Below are 14,780 nucleotides of genomic sequence, written 5' to 3'. Positions count from 1 at the left end.
CTAAGTGATTCCCAGTCAATTTAGGGAAAATTAAAATCACCCACCACAACAACCCTACTGCTTTTACATCTTTCCAAAATCTGCCTACATAACTGTTCCTCAATCTCCCGCTGGCAATTGGGAGGCCTATAGTAAACCCCCAACATTGTGACTGCACCCTTCCTATTCCGGAGCTCTACCCATATTGCCTCGCTGCATGAGCCCACCAAGGTGTCCTCCTGTCGTACAGCTGTGATATTCCCCTTAACCGGCAGTGCAACTCCCTCACCTCTTCTACTTCCCTCTCTATCCTGCCTGAAACATCTAAATCCTGGAACGTTTATCTGCCAATCCTGTCCATCCTTCAACCAAGTTTCTGCAAAAGCAATAACATCATTGTCCCATGTACTAATCCAAGCTCTAAACTCATCTGCCTTGCCTGTTATACTTCTCGCATTGAAACAAATGCATTTCAGACCCCCAGTCCCACTGTGTTCAGTAATTTCTCCCTGCCTGCCCTTCCTCTTAGTCCTACTGGCCATATTCACTGGTTCCCAGTCATTTATTTCACCTGCCGACCTATTGCTCTGGTTCCCACCCCTCCCGCCATACTAGTTTAAACCCTCCCGAGTGACACTAGCAAACCTCGCAGCCAGGATATTGGTGCCCCTCCAGTTTAGATGCAACCCGTCCTTCTTGTATAGGTCCCACCTGCCCCGGAAGAGATCCCACTGTTCCAGATATCGGAAACCCTCCCTCCTATACCATCTGTTCAGCCACGTCACAACTACAATTTTTTTACAGAATTCTGAATCCAACATAATCCTCAAAGCTATCTAGATAGCTAATCTAGATTTTCTAGCTCTTTCCATTTGTGAGATTTACTAAATGCAGGTCATTTCAAAAGATTCCACTCCAACATAAGCCCAGGGCACCTCAGTTGTCTATCATCACTAATCTAATTCACATGTAGAATTTTAATTTCCCATATCTTTGGCCTTGAAAGCGTGCTGTAGGATAACACGTTAGGAATGTATATCATGTTCATCTGGAATTCCTTTGTGTTTTTTTTATATTCGTTCATGGGATGTGGGCATCACTAGCTAGGCCAACATTTATTGCCCATCCCTAATTGCCCTTGTTCAGAGGGTATTTAAGAGTCAACCACATTGCTAAGGGTCTGGAGTCACATGTAAGCCTGACCAGGTAAGGACAGCGGATTTCCTTCCTTAAAGAACATTAGTGAACCAGATGTGTTTTTACGACAATCAGCAATGGTTTGAAGGTCGTTGTCAGACTTTTAATTTTATTCTGCCATGGTGGGATTCGGACCTGGGTCCCGAGAGCATTACCCTGAGTCTCTGGAATACCAGTCAGTGACATACCACTATGCCACTGCCTCCCATGCAAACCTCCTTACTGCTAAATTAAAATCTGCTATATTAATAGAAGTGTTAATTTGTTGAAAATGTTTAATGTCTCTCCTAAAATAATAGATGAAGGGATTCACGCACTATTATTCCACAGCTTAATTTCAAGGCCTTCTTGTATTGGTTCTTCTCTTGGGTCAACCTCCCATTTAGTGTAGCCTGTGCTACCACGTAACATGTGGTATGCATGTGTGCAGTTGCGTCAAAGACCAATACAGTTGATTACAGGAAAATGATACATCCTCACAGTTATGATGATTAAGTGCTCCATGACAGACAGAAAGCTTCTCTTTAATCTGAACAACTCTTTGGGGAAGACCTTACTTGTACGAAAAGTAAAACAATTAAATATTGGAGAATCTGGCAGCCCACCCCTCATTGAGAATGTCACAACACTGAACAATGGAACACATATGGTAACAACAAAGCCCACTTGGAACGCTGAGGTGATCTTATGCTGTGGGGAATGGTTCAATTTGTCAAATGCCCTCTTGTTATTTTTACCACCACTGCCTCTACAGTTCTCTACATCAATTGTAATTCAGCAGTAAGGAGGTTTACATGGGAATAAAAAGAAACAAGAATAAAGGAGAAGTGATGGAGTGCAGCTGGTTTCAATCATAGGCTTAAAACTTACCAGCCAGCATACCGGTTTCCGAATGCATTGGAATGGATCAGAACCATTCTTAAATGAAATGTCTATTGGTTCTACATTTACTATAAAATGAAACGAGGAACCAGACTAGACTCATAATGCATTTCTCGAGAATAGCAACTGTCATGTTTCACATGTTTCAGGACCTTTTTCAACTATTTTCCACAGAAAGGATTCAAAAACGTAACAACTTTTAAATTCGTTTAAGCATAGTGCATTCCTGCAAGTTTTAAAAAGACATCTATTTCATGTATTCACCACTTTTCATCAAAAGTTGTTTTCAGCGATTAAACAATAGTCAATTTATTGGCTTGCCTTGGTGATCAGAGAACACCTTATACACACTGGTACAGTTTTCTACTATTGGGGAGTTATTTTTTTCTGATGAAAAGGCAGTGGCATTGCAGTTTCCCTCCTGGACTTTCAGGAGTGACATTGGTGCCATTGAGCTGCAGCGGAGTCTTCAAGGCAAAATATGCTTTGTCGGAAATTATACTAGTATCTGCTCCAAGATCTATTTTGAAACTCACAACTGTTCTTTGAATTGGAGGGTCTATTCTCCAAGGTTTGCTATCGTTATTTACGCACATGAAAGAGCCAAGGAAAAGGCATTCGTCTTCTCTATGTCTCACATCGCCTGCAGTTATTTTGTTGACCACACGGGCATGACAAACCACAGCAAGGTGGCCTACTTTCTTACATTTGTAGCACATGGCAATGCAATGATCTTGCCGAGAATATGCTCTGCTACATGTACATTTCAAGCTTTTTGCAGTGTGAATGTCTGGCCTTGCTTGTGAAATGTGCGGTCATCAGTCTGTTTCAAATGTGTGTTTTTCTTAGTATGCTCCTTTCTCTTCCCCTTTTTAATTCACTCAGCCCCCGTTTGTTTATTAACTTTCCAAAACACTTCACATAATGCATTGCTAGTCATTTGTTCTTGCATCCCCAATTTTCTCTTTTCTGACTGATGTGCTAGCTATATAGCTTTCTCCAGTGTCAAGTTGGGCTGTAACTGTAGTCTCTGGGACATTTCTTTATCAGTAATGCCGATCACGAGCCTATCCCGGATATTATCCTTTTTCTTTTCCCCAACCTCACATGTTTCTGCTAGTTCATTCAAGCTCCTGCTATACTCTTCTACACACTTGTACTGATTCGCCCTCTTTTTGTACCCTTTGGTGAAATTTAGCTCTTTCGTGAATGATGTTATGCCTGGGCACAAAATATGCAGTGAGTTTTTCGAGCACTTTGTCAAAATCATTTTCCTCATCCACCTCAAATGAGAACATTTCAATGACTTCCTCTGCCTCTCACCCTAGCGCATAAATTAATGTGCATACCTGGACTTCACCAGGCTCCTTGTTCAGCTTGGTGGTGGTCCTGTAACTGGTGAAAGCGCTGCTTCTATTCAGGCCACTGCTCCAGGCGGCTGAAGTCGAAATTGTCTGGCGTGCTAAATTTTGCCATGATGATGCTGCCATGTCCCTTTCTTTTTAGCATTGGTATTCAGGTGTAGTTTGTCTTCTGTAAGTACTTACTCTTAGCTGATGTTTACTTCTGACACCATATTAGGATTTGTACCTAGTCGTAATATTCAGAGATGTTTATTACAATGAACAGTGCTTTATTGAATGTACACACAGAATACAGACACAAGAAAGCATGGACTCCTGAAGTGAAGGATGTGTCTCACTTAATATCGCCTCCACCCCCGACACGCAGCAGTACTCCGAGAGTGCAAAGGTTCCTATGACTAGAGTTCTTACCTAGACATATCATTACAGTTGGGACTGTTGTCCTTGGAGAGGAGAAGGCTAAGAGGAGATTTGATAGAGGTGTTCAAAATCATGTGTGGGCTGGATAGAGTAGATAGGGAGAAATTGTTCCCGCTTATAAAAGGATCGAGCATGAGAGGGCACAGATTGAAAGTGATTTGCAAGAGAAGGAAATGTGATGTGAGAAAAAACTTCTTCACACAGCGAGTGGTTCAAGTCTGGAATGCACTGCCTGGAAGTGTAGTGGAGGCAGGTTCAATTGAGGCATTCAAGAGGGCATTAGATGATTATTTGAATAGAAACAATGAGCAAACGTAACGGGGGAAAGGCAGGAGAATGGCACAAAGACACAATGCTCATTCAGAGAGCCGGTGCAGATACGATGGGCTGAATGGCCTCCTTCTGCTTCGTAAAATTGCAACTGGATCCGTAAAATGATGGGGGCAGCCTTTCCCCCACCCCTCCATCATTGGCACAGTCAACCTTAATTGCCACGGTGACAGAAGGGCCTGCTGACGGGGCCCTCAAGGCATGCCTGTCAAAGTTATCCAGGCCAAGGGGACAAACAGATAAGCAGCCTCTGTCTGCTGCAGCTGAATGCAGGGAGGGAGCACCATGCTGCAGCACATGGGAAAAATTGAGAAAGACCCCACAATAGGCAGATATCAGTTCACTTGGGTGCATCTAGATTTTGTTTCATGGATGGTCATATGTAAATAAACGATGCATTTCATAGCCATCATGCAGAGGTGAAGTGGATTATTTCTGGCTTAAGAAAATGGAGGGAGATTAGGTCCATGCAGAAAATTATGTAAAGGTGTGTCAAGTTGAAATGGTTAGTGGATAGCTCCGGTGATTGTGCTGAAATGACTTTTGTAATTACTTTTCTGTGGAGGTGCGATGAAAGAAATGTGACTAGAGTCTTGGCAGTGCAAAGGCCTCAAATGCACAAGCTACTAGAACCTTTACAGTATTAGGGCCTTATGTGTCTCACATTCATCCACGTGCTCCCTTATAGGCCCATTGCTCTTCCCTGTCCGATGGTTCCCCCACATCCTCTTTGATCTCATCATAAGAGGATTGATTGGTTTCTTGTGGCCCCTCTTCCTCCAAGGCATCCCCTCTCTGCAGGGCTAAGTTGTTCAGAGCGCAGCACACATGACCATCAGTCAGACTCTGCGTCTGTCCTAGGAATACTCACTGGCACATGAGCTATTTCTTCAAAGGGTAGCCCTTGCCACCCAGCAGCCATCCATCCAAGGCACCAGGTCCAGTAAACATGTCTGGCACTGAGAGTTCCTGACAACATAGGAATCATGGCTGTTGCTCAGGCACCAGCGCAGACCTGCATAATCCTCTGATGGTTGTCGCATACTAATTGCACATTGGGAGAGTGATAGCCCTTCCTGTTTATAAATGTACAGTGTAAAGAACGTATCTTTTTATTTCTGTTCAACTGTTGTAAAGAACATATCTTTTTATTTCTGTTGGACTTTGGGTTAATATTACAATGGTTGAAAGACATGTCTACTGGAACAGCGTGAGGGATATATACAATGTTGCTGTCCTGGAACAGTGTGTGCCATGAAAGACAGGATGATGCCGAGGAGGAGTCCAGTCTTCTGGAGTTCTGCCTGGCAACAAAATTTTAATTGGCTCCTAACCAGGTGACCAGGGTTTGAGTGAGAGGAGTGCCACAGAGAAAAAAGCTCCTAGCTTGGAAAAGAGAAAAGACCTAAAACCTCTTTCTCCTGTGTGTAAGATTCCAGTGATTCTACAGTAATAGCTAGCTGTTTTTTGCCCCTCATATCTTTATAACCTGCTCTCTCTCTGAAAACCCCTGTCAAAAGGAAAAGGGGAAAATCACTATTAGAGACATTGAAAAGCAAGTGCTCAACCAGTGAACTAAAGACAAAGTGCTGGGAAGACCACCTTGTGTCATCAACAAAGAACTGAAAGGTGTTTGGAAGACATCGATCAAAATCTATCCATCGAATCCTGTACTTTGGAATTGGTGCTATTGAACTGTTTTATCCCACCTTAAAATCCATGTTTTTGTGTGTCTTATGTGTCTTGTATGTGAGTGTGTGTAGGAATTTAAGAAGGGGCAGAGTTTAGGCTATAGAGTTAGAAATTAGTAGTTCTTTCTTTTGCCACTGATTAAAGACAATTTGTTCAATAAACAGTTATTTACTTATTAAGGTTACAAACCTGGTGCTCATATTCTGTTAACATAAATTAAACAATTAGATGGTTTGATCAAACTTTTCACATTTGTTGCGGCTCGGGGAGCAGTGGGACTTGATATTGCAGTGCACTATCCCCAGCGAGTCGTGACAACGGGGCTGACCTGCTGGAGCCTTTATGGTGACATGCAAGCAGAGTATCATTCCCGGAACCCTGGGGAAACTTGCCATTGCTTTGAACCCTCTGGCTCACTCAAATTGACTGTGGCAGTCAGGTGAGTTTAACCTGAGAGTCACCACACCTCAGGCAAGGGGCAAGGTTGAGAAGGCAGGGCCTTCATGGATGATCTCAGCCGATATGGGAATTGAACCCACACTGTTGGCATCACTTTGCATCACAAACCAGCCATCCAGCCAACTGAGCTAACTCAACTGAACCCGTTTAGGCACTTTCATGTACTTCCAGTGCATACTGCCCCTGACCATCTAGCTTTCTCCCTCTCCTTCTCAATCTCCAGCTCCTCTCCTTCTCACTGGAGGATGTGTCTCCAACAGAGACCACTATTCCCATGTTTCTCAAAGCACACAGGATGAAGTGCAGGTGGGGCACTAAGTGCACATGTTTGCAGCCAACTTTCAGGATTAAAACACCTATAGATGAGATGACACTGAAGACACGCTTATAAGAATAACTACCCACACAGCTCACAGCAGGCTGGACTGCTGAAATCAAACACTGAACCCAACTGCAGCCTTTAAACCCAGGCTGACAAGCAACCAGGGGCAAAATAAGGAGTTACCCACCTGCCGTTTTACCCACACTCAGAGCGATTATTGCATTCAGCAGGTATTATTGCAGTTGACTGGACTGCTAATGAGCTCAAGTACCCATTGATTGACAGTTTGAATATGGTGGGTGGGCTCCCGATTTCTATGGCCAACTGCATTATTGCTTTCCGCAATGATGTTGGTGCACTGGATATTATGTCGCCACACCTGCGGAGCAGTCCCGTTTTCAAAGCATATTATTCAGCCCATTGTCTTTCCTCATTCTTCCTACCAAAATGTATCACCTCATTTCCCTGCATTTAATTTCATCAGCCATGTGTCCACCCATTCCATCAGCCTGCCTATGTTCTTTACTACCTTCCTCCCCAGTTACTGCACTTCCAGGTTTTCCGAAAACTTTAAAATTATGCCCGGTATCCCTTAAATCCACGTCATTAAAATATATATCAAATACAAACACTCCAAATATTGAACCTTGGGGAGCTCCACTGTACACCTCCCTCAAGTCTTAAAGCAGCCATTCACCACAGCCCTGTTTTCAGATTGTGAAAGCTGTAAAGGGCCAAAACAAAGAGATGTTGTTCACCTGGCAACGTGTACTGGTGAATAGCATTGGTATCCCATTCTTTAGAGCAAGCTGCCTATTCTCAGTGTGCTGGTACAGTAAATGATGTTGTTATTGCATTGAAGATCACGAGCAGAGATTATATTTTAAACTTAAAATTTTGTGAATTATAATTGATTTAGTAAACATCAAATACTCTATTTCAACAGGATTTCAACTGAATTAGTTAAAAATTCTCATGCTATAACTCATTGGTTAGGGGTTGGGCAGGTTAAAGGCACTAGTAGCAGGAAGAAACCCCATATTCTCTCTGTCACTAAAACCATCTACTTCCACCTCTTTTGCATCAGTGCATCTGCTGCTGAAATCCTCATCTACATCTTTGCTACCTCTAGACCTAACTATTGCAATGGCCTCCTGGCCAGCTTCCCATCTTACACCCTCTGTAAACTTGAGTGCATACAAAACTCTGATGCCCATATCTTAATTTGCACCAACTTCTACTCATCCATCACTCCTGTCTTCATTGACCCATATGGACTCCCGATCTGGCAATATCTTGATTTTAAAATTTTCATCCTTGCTTTCAATTTCCTCTATGTCCCTTTCTATCTTGGTTATTCTCTCCATCCCACCATCCTCCAAGATATCAGTTCTCCTCCAATTCTGCCCTCTTGCATATTTTTGAATTTAATTGCTCCACCATTGGTGGCTATACCTTCACTGCCTCAGCCCTCAGCTTTGGAATTCTCTCCCTCAACCTCCCCAACACTCCACATCTCTCTTTTATCCTTTAAGACACTCTTCAAAGCCTACCTCTTTGACCAAAATCTGTCCTAATGTTGTCTGGTGTCAAATTGTATTTCATACTGATCCCGTGAAGCGCCTTTGGACATCTTGCTTTGCTAAGGGTGATATATAAATGCAATATGTTGTTCTCAATCTATTGAACAAAGAAAAACAGAAATGAGCACATCTCTCTAAAATGGAATGCTCACATTTATATTTCCATGCCTAATGAAGCTAATTTGGCAATTTAAACTGTCAGGAAAAATATTATTTCTTGAAACAAGTTCTAAGTGCAATAACTGTAGAGATAAGCCAGCAGGAAATGAGTCCCAGTAACCAAATAAATGAAGTAAATACAGAAAAATTATACAAATGAAAAAGTGTATTCATAGCATCACTCAACTGGTATTGTCACACATGTATATAATATTGAATTAGCTTGAGCATTATGATTCTCTGAGTTTAAACCACATACATCGCTCGCTGAATTAAATACACCAACTGCAGAGTTAGAATATGGGGAAAAATATTATTTATTTTAAGAAATCTGGCGTAACTAATTCTCATTTTATATTTCTGTTACTGGTATATAACAATTGTGCTTTCATAACTGTTCACAAGTAAGTATATGTATTTACAATGTTGCAAAGAGAGAATGAAGAAATCACAATTTTTAAAGGAGCAATGTCATCAGGGACCTTCTGGATTGCATGCCAGAAATTTCTGATTATTTACGGAATTAATGCGAGACTGAGCTGCTGGGAATACAGCCAGCTGGGTAGTATCAAAGATGACAGGAGATTGACAGGGGCTTTTGTGATTCTACATTTTTACATAGTTCTGTTCAATCGGAGTGTGTTTATTTTAGTGAATCTCTTTGCTTTTGGAAAAAGAAAATTTCTTCGTTTCCACCCAATTTAGATGTCACAAGCCATGGACAAAATATTCTGTTTGATCCATAACAGACAATTGTTGCCTCTGTCACTGACTTCAACGCTACTCTTTGTTTTCAGCCACTTAATGAGAGGGATTTCCACAGGCAGGGCCAGTCTGACCTAGTCTTACTTTTAATGATGGGGTTTTCTGCTCCATTAGAGAGTTGCATCTGGCAGTCTAGTAAGAACAGAAAGACTCAGCCATTACAGGTAGGCTCTCTGGAATGTCAAAGCAGATGGGAATTAAAACCTGAGCTTGACCTTGCAGTCTTAAGTTATCTTTACCGCTCTAAATTAGTTCTAAGATTTAGAAACAGGATGGAGGGTTTGTTGCCATCTTTCATATTACTCAACGGATTCCTTTCTCATGGCATCATCATGTAACAATATTTAATAAAGAGGAATTTTTAACTTGCAAGCCAAATATTCCTTTATCAGAAGACTTGTAAGCACCAAAGGAAAACCAGGCATTTGTTGTACTGAATGACTTAAGACAGTATTTATTTACTAAACATTAAACTTTACTAGAAGTCAAACCCACAGATTTCTTAAGCATACAATTTTCAACCATGAAATGAAGAGCCTCCAAAATCCTCAGATGCTTTGAGTAATGGCCCATGATATTAGTGTGTGAGTTCCTGTTGACGACTGGGGCAGTAGAAACTTTCATATATGAAAAAGTGTGCCAAGTACTAGTGGCTTTCTATATCTGCCTTCCATGAATAGATGAAGAAAAGCATCTCTCCGTTCCAAAGGCTACAGTTTCTGCATTTATAGTCCATCCTCATTCAATATATTTTCTAGCTGGTAGCTTTCTTTTCCCATTCCTGGCAGAAACAAAATGGTAACGGTTAGAAATTATATTGATTTATTAATTAGGAATCTTGAGGTAATCAATGTATTTAAGGTACTTAAGCAAACCTTTGCTTTTTGTAGGACAGTCCCCTTTCCAGACTGCATAATAGATAATGGTCTATTCTTTAAGGCTGCAGCAGAGTTCACAGGTGAGCTGTCAGGACTGTTACTCAGATTGGAGGGCTTAACCTGAAGAAAGCAACAAGATGTGGGGTTAACTCTTGTTAAGAGACCTGCACCTTATTTCTTTCTGTACATTTCCCTCTCACTGAATCACCCTCACTTCAAACAAAATTAAATTTCTCTGAATAGATTAGGCTGGTGGAGTTCACTGCATCCATCAATTTTTTGTGAAGTGATAAAACTCTCATATTTCTTCTCTCTGGTATACTACAAATGAGAAATGCAAGCTGCAAAACATACACAAAATCTGACCAGTAGCTTCAAAAAAGCTGCCAGTTTCCACTATTATGCCTCAAGTCCATTGAATGCTGACGCTCTTTTTTCTCTCTCTCTCCTCAACTCAAACTTTGTACGCTGATCACCGGCCCACCCTCAAATCAGACTTGCTTCCCTTCCCCGTTCCCTCAATTTAAATTTCCCTAATCCATCATTTGCAGCCACTCCCCTCATCTTTCCCAGCTCCTGCATCTGCTTGGTACATTGGATGGCACTGCAATCTCTGGGCGGGATTCCAGACCTTCCAAGAGCTTGTGTGCTGCAATGCTCAATCCCTTGAAGCAGTGCCAAGGCTTAGAGCCGAGAGAGACACAGTATTGTTTGCATAAACAGACATGTAGACACTTCCCTGAAAATGCTGACTGACTGCATGAAACACATTTCACCGGCACAGCACACAAACACCAGTTGCTCTTAAAAATCAACAGCCTGAAATTTTGCTTCACACTGCAGTATAATGGATGACAAATAACCTATTGAGACGGCAAAGGTACATATAACTGTAAAAGTGTAGAAAGTGCAAAAGCTACTTCTTATAACGGTTCTAAATTTTTTTATTATTTCATGGGGGATGTGAGTGTCGCTGGCTATGCCAGCATTTATTGTCCATGCCTAATTGCCTTTGAGAAGGTGGTGGTGAGCTGCCATCTTGAACCACTGGAGTCTCTAAATGGAAGTGAACAAATTGAACAGTTTGCTATTAACAGGTTAATTCAGTTGGTTAAAACTGTAACCCACATTTGTGCTTAGATTGTCAAAATGACTGGCATCCACAGTTGTTCCCAACGTTACTGGCCCTGACTCAGCTTTCTTCAAGTTCTCCTTCACTGTTACCAGCTTAAGTTCCAGGTCGACCCTGTTGTTTTCCTTTGATTTGCATTCTTCTTCAATCTGTCGCAGCTTTTCCTCCTGAGTGCAAAGTACTTGCTTATCTGAAATATTTACCAAAAGCAAATTATTATTCTGCTTATGTTGCTTCAAACCTGCATTTATATAGTGCCTTTTGTGACCTCGGGGCATCCCAAAGTGTCTTTGAAGTGCAGTTATTGTTGTAATGTACAAAATGCAGCAGCCAACTTGCGCACAGCAAGGCCTTCATTAGGAGATAATACCTGGATAATCTATTGTTTAGTGGATGTCAGTTGAGGGATTGGACAATGGGAGAACTCCCCTGCTCTTAAAAAGCAATTCAACTCCCTCTTAGCAAGTAGCATGGCATCATTACAATATTTTCAGTTGGGAGCAGGGTTTCACCTTGAAAAACTCCATTTATTATCAACAGGTGAGCCTATGTTATTGTAGACTATAAAGAAATACATTTTTTTAATTATTGAGAAACAGACTTGGAGTGTAGCTGCCTGTAGTGCATGATAACAGCAACATTGATAAGAGTGGGATAGAAGAATCAGTTTCAATGGCAGGATGGTCAGTAACCAGGGGACACAGAGTGAAGATAATTAGCAAAGGATCTAGGTGAGGAGAAGCTGGGAGAATTTCATTGCGCAGCAAGTTATGATGATCTGGGATGCACTGCCTGAAAGGGTGGAGGGAGAAGGTTCAATAGTTACCTTTTTAAAAAAATTTGATATATCATTGAAAAGGAGAAATTTCCAGGATTTTGGGAAAGAGTAGGGGAGCTGGAATAATTGGATAGCTCCCTCAAAGAGCTGACACAGATAAAATGAACCGGATGAGCGCCTGTATGATTCTAAGATACAATCGATTGCAAGAGAAAAGGTAAACCAAGGGACTGAAATTCCCAATCCCAAAGTCACTGCAAACCCAAGTGGAATGAGGACACAGTTTGAACAACATGAGGCAACATTTTCCCCCCTGTCGGGGGGGGGGATGTGCGGGAGCGGGCACAGGTAGGCGGGTTCCCGATCAGCGCCCCAAGTTGGGGACGCGTCGCCATTTTACGTGGGCGGGCCACTTAAGGCCCGCCTAGCATGACGTCCGCCAGGAAGCGCGCGGAAGAGCGCACAGATCTCCCTAAGGCAAAGTGCTGTCTCAGGGGGATCGATTCAAATGTGAAAAGTAGTTTAAACAACAGAAAAAATTTCGCTGCCATGTCCCTTCATGTGACACTGTCAAATGAGTTGGGAGATGTCAGTAACTTTTATTTTAAAATATTCTGAAATTTTTAAATCTGCTGGGAAGGGGAAAAATGAATATGTAATTCAAGGAATAAGTATCTTAAGAGAAGAAAATGCAAAAATCATAAAGCTTAAGTACATTAGAACAACACTATGATGGAAAGAGAGATGTTGGAAACTAGGCAGCAGGTGGGATGGACTGACAAAGTACAAAATAATGGCAGGACCTGCCTTTTCTATTCAAAAGTTTATTCTGCTCAACACCCAGTCAGGGTTAAAGGAAAGACTGAAACCTTTCTCTGAAGGTCATTGTCAAATTTCAACTAGTTTCTCATTAATTATAACATATATTAGCCATTTAAGAGTGCCAGAATCCATTTAAAATGAACAGGTTGATAGCTTCATTGAAATAGCAGACACAGGAATGTCAAATGAATTTCCTTAAGGATTTAAGGCCCATCCTAATGCGAATAGAAACTCTAAGCTTTGGTCTTAAAAGCAAGTAGATTAAAATCTGAATCATCACTGATATTCTGGACACAGTTAATGGATGATCTCTTGATAAACTTAATGATTCAGTCAAGACTCATTGTAACTTAAGCTGCCTACTGTTTAAAACCAAAGGTATGTCTTCAGTGCAACAAATTAATTTATAGCTTTGCACTCTATCTGATTCAGAAAATCATAACCCACATGTCGCAGACCTTAATATCATCCTTTGCTAAAATTTACTTTAAACAAATCAGTCTCCACAAATTCTTTAGAAAAAATATATGTTCCTGAAACTTCACTATAAAGAAAACAGCCTGAAGCTAATGGAAATTGCTGTTTTCATTTGCTGTCTAGCTTCAAAACACTGGAACAGCCAGAACTCTATAAATATCATCCTTTCGTTTCATCCATTGGGTTCCATTTACATTTGTTGGCATGCATGATAAAACAGAGGGCGCTGGTGAGAAGTGACTGAAGCATTCTGGGAGAAGTCACCACAGCCACTGCGACTCAGGAGGTAATCGAGGAGAAGGACTCTTGCACTCAACAGTAGGAAGAACATCCAACAGAGGGTGCTGGTGAGAAGTGACTGAAGCATTCTGGGAGAAGTCACCGCAGCCACTGCGACTCAGGAGGGAATTGAGGAGGACCCACTGTCAAAAACGGGGGGATGGATTCAACTTCATGGAAAATTATGAAAAAACTGATAAGAAAGGAGAGCCCAGGAGAGGCTATTAAAGTCCCCAGAACACAAAATAGGACAGAGTGTTTGGAAAGGGCTAGGAATCTAACTTCAAGCACATCAGATAAAGGGACGACAATGAGAAAGGGGACGGGAAATACAGGACTGAAGGTGTTGTATCCGAATGCATGCAGTATACTAAATAAGGTAAATGAGCTTGTGGTGCAGATTGAAATTGGCAGGTATGATGTGGTGGGCATCACGGAGACATGGCTGCAAGGGGATCAGGACTGGGAGCTAAATATCCAAGGATATACATCCTATCAAAAAGATAGGCAGGTTGGCAGAGGGAGTGGGGTTGCTTTGTTAGTAAGAAATGAAATTAAATCGATAGCAAGAAACGATGTAGGGTCAGATGATGTAGAATCTGTGTGGGTAGAGTTGAGGAACCGCAAAGGTAAAAAAACCATAATGGGAGTTATGTACAGGCCTCCGAACAGTAGTCAGGATGTGGGGCAGGAGATAGAAAAGGTGTGTAAGAATGGCATGGTTACAGTAATCATGGGGGATTTCAATATGCAGGTAGACTGGGAAAATCAGGTTGGTCGTGGATCCCAAGAAAAGGAATTTGTGGAATGTCTACGAGATGGCTTTTTGGAGCAGCTTGTGGTGGAGCCCACTAGGGAACAGGCAATTCTAGATTTAGTGATGTGTAATGAGACAAATTTGTTAAAGGAGCTTAAGGTGAAGGAACCCTTAGGAGGAAGTGACCATAATTTGATAGAATTTACCCTGCAATTTGAGAGGAAAAAGCTAGAATCAGATGTAACGGTATTACAGCTGAATAAAGGCAACTACAGAGGCATGAGGGAGGAGCTGGCCAGAATTGACTGGGAGATGAGCCTAGCAGGAAAGACAGTGGAACAGCAATGGCAGGAGTTTCTGGGAGTAATTTGGGAGACACAGCAAAAATTCATCCGTAGGAAGAAGAAGCATACTAAAGGGAGGACGAGGCAACCATGGCTGACAAGGGAAGTCAGGGACAGCATAAACGCTAAAGAGAAAGCATACAATGCGACGAAGAGCAGTG

General features: G+C 41.8%; 1 protein-coding gene across 5 annotated transcripts in view; it reads right to left on the bottom strand.

The window, feature by feature from the left end:
- Positions 1–8,680: 8,680 nt before the first annotated feature.
- afap1l2 (actin filament associated protein 1-like 2) overlaps positions 8,681–14,780 on the bottom strand; it is a 257,647-nt gene continuing 251,547 nt past the window's right edge. For 4 of the 5 annotated variants that reach the window (XM_078564680.1, XM_078564682.1, XM_078564684.1 and 1 more), the window contains 3 exons: positions 11,159–11,352; positions 10,028–10,150; positions 8,681–9,933 (listed from right to left, as the gene is read on the bottom strand). In XM_078564680.1, coding sequence (XP_078420806.1) covers positions 9,907–9,933; positions 10,028–10,150; positions 11,159–11,352 — 344 coding nt within the window. In that variant the 3' untranslated portion in view covers positions 8,681–9,906. The remainder of the gene's footprint in view (positions 9,934–10,027; positions 10,151–11,158; positions 11,353–14,780) is intronic. The other variant, XM_078564681.1, reaches the window with a different exon arrangement.

This window comes from Cetorhinus maximus, chromosome 20 (genome assembly GCF_964194155.1).
Source record: "Cetorhinus maximus chromosome 20, sCetMax3.hap1.1, whole genome shotgun sequence".
NCBI lineage: Eukaryota > Metazoa > Chordata > Chondrichthyes > Lamniformes > Cetorhinidae > Cetorhinus > Cetorhinus maximus.
Note: the sequence above shows the minus strand (reverse complement) of the source record. Positions and strands in the feature narration are given on the sequence as shown.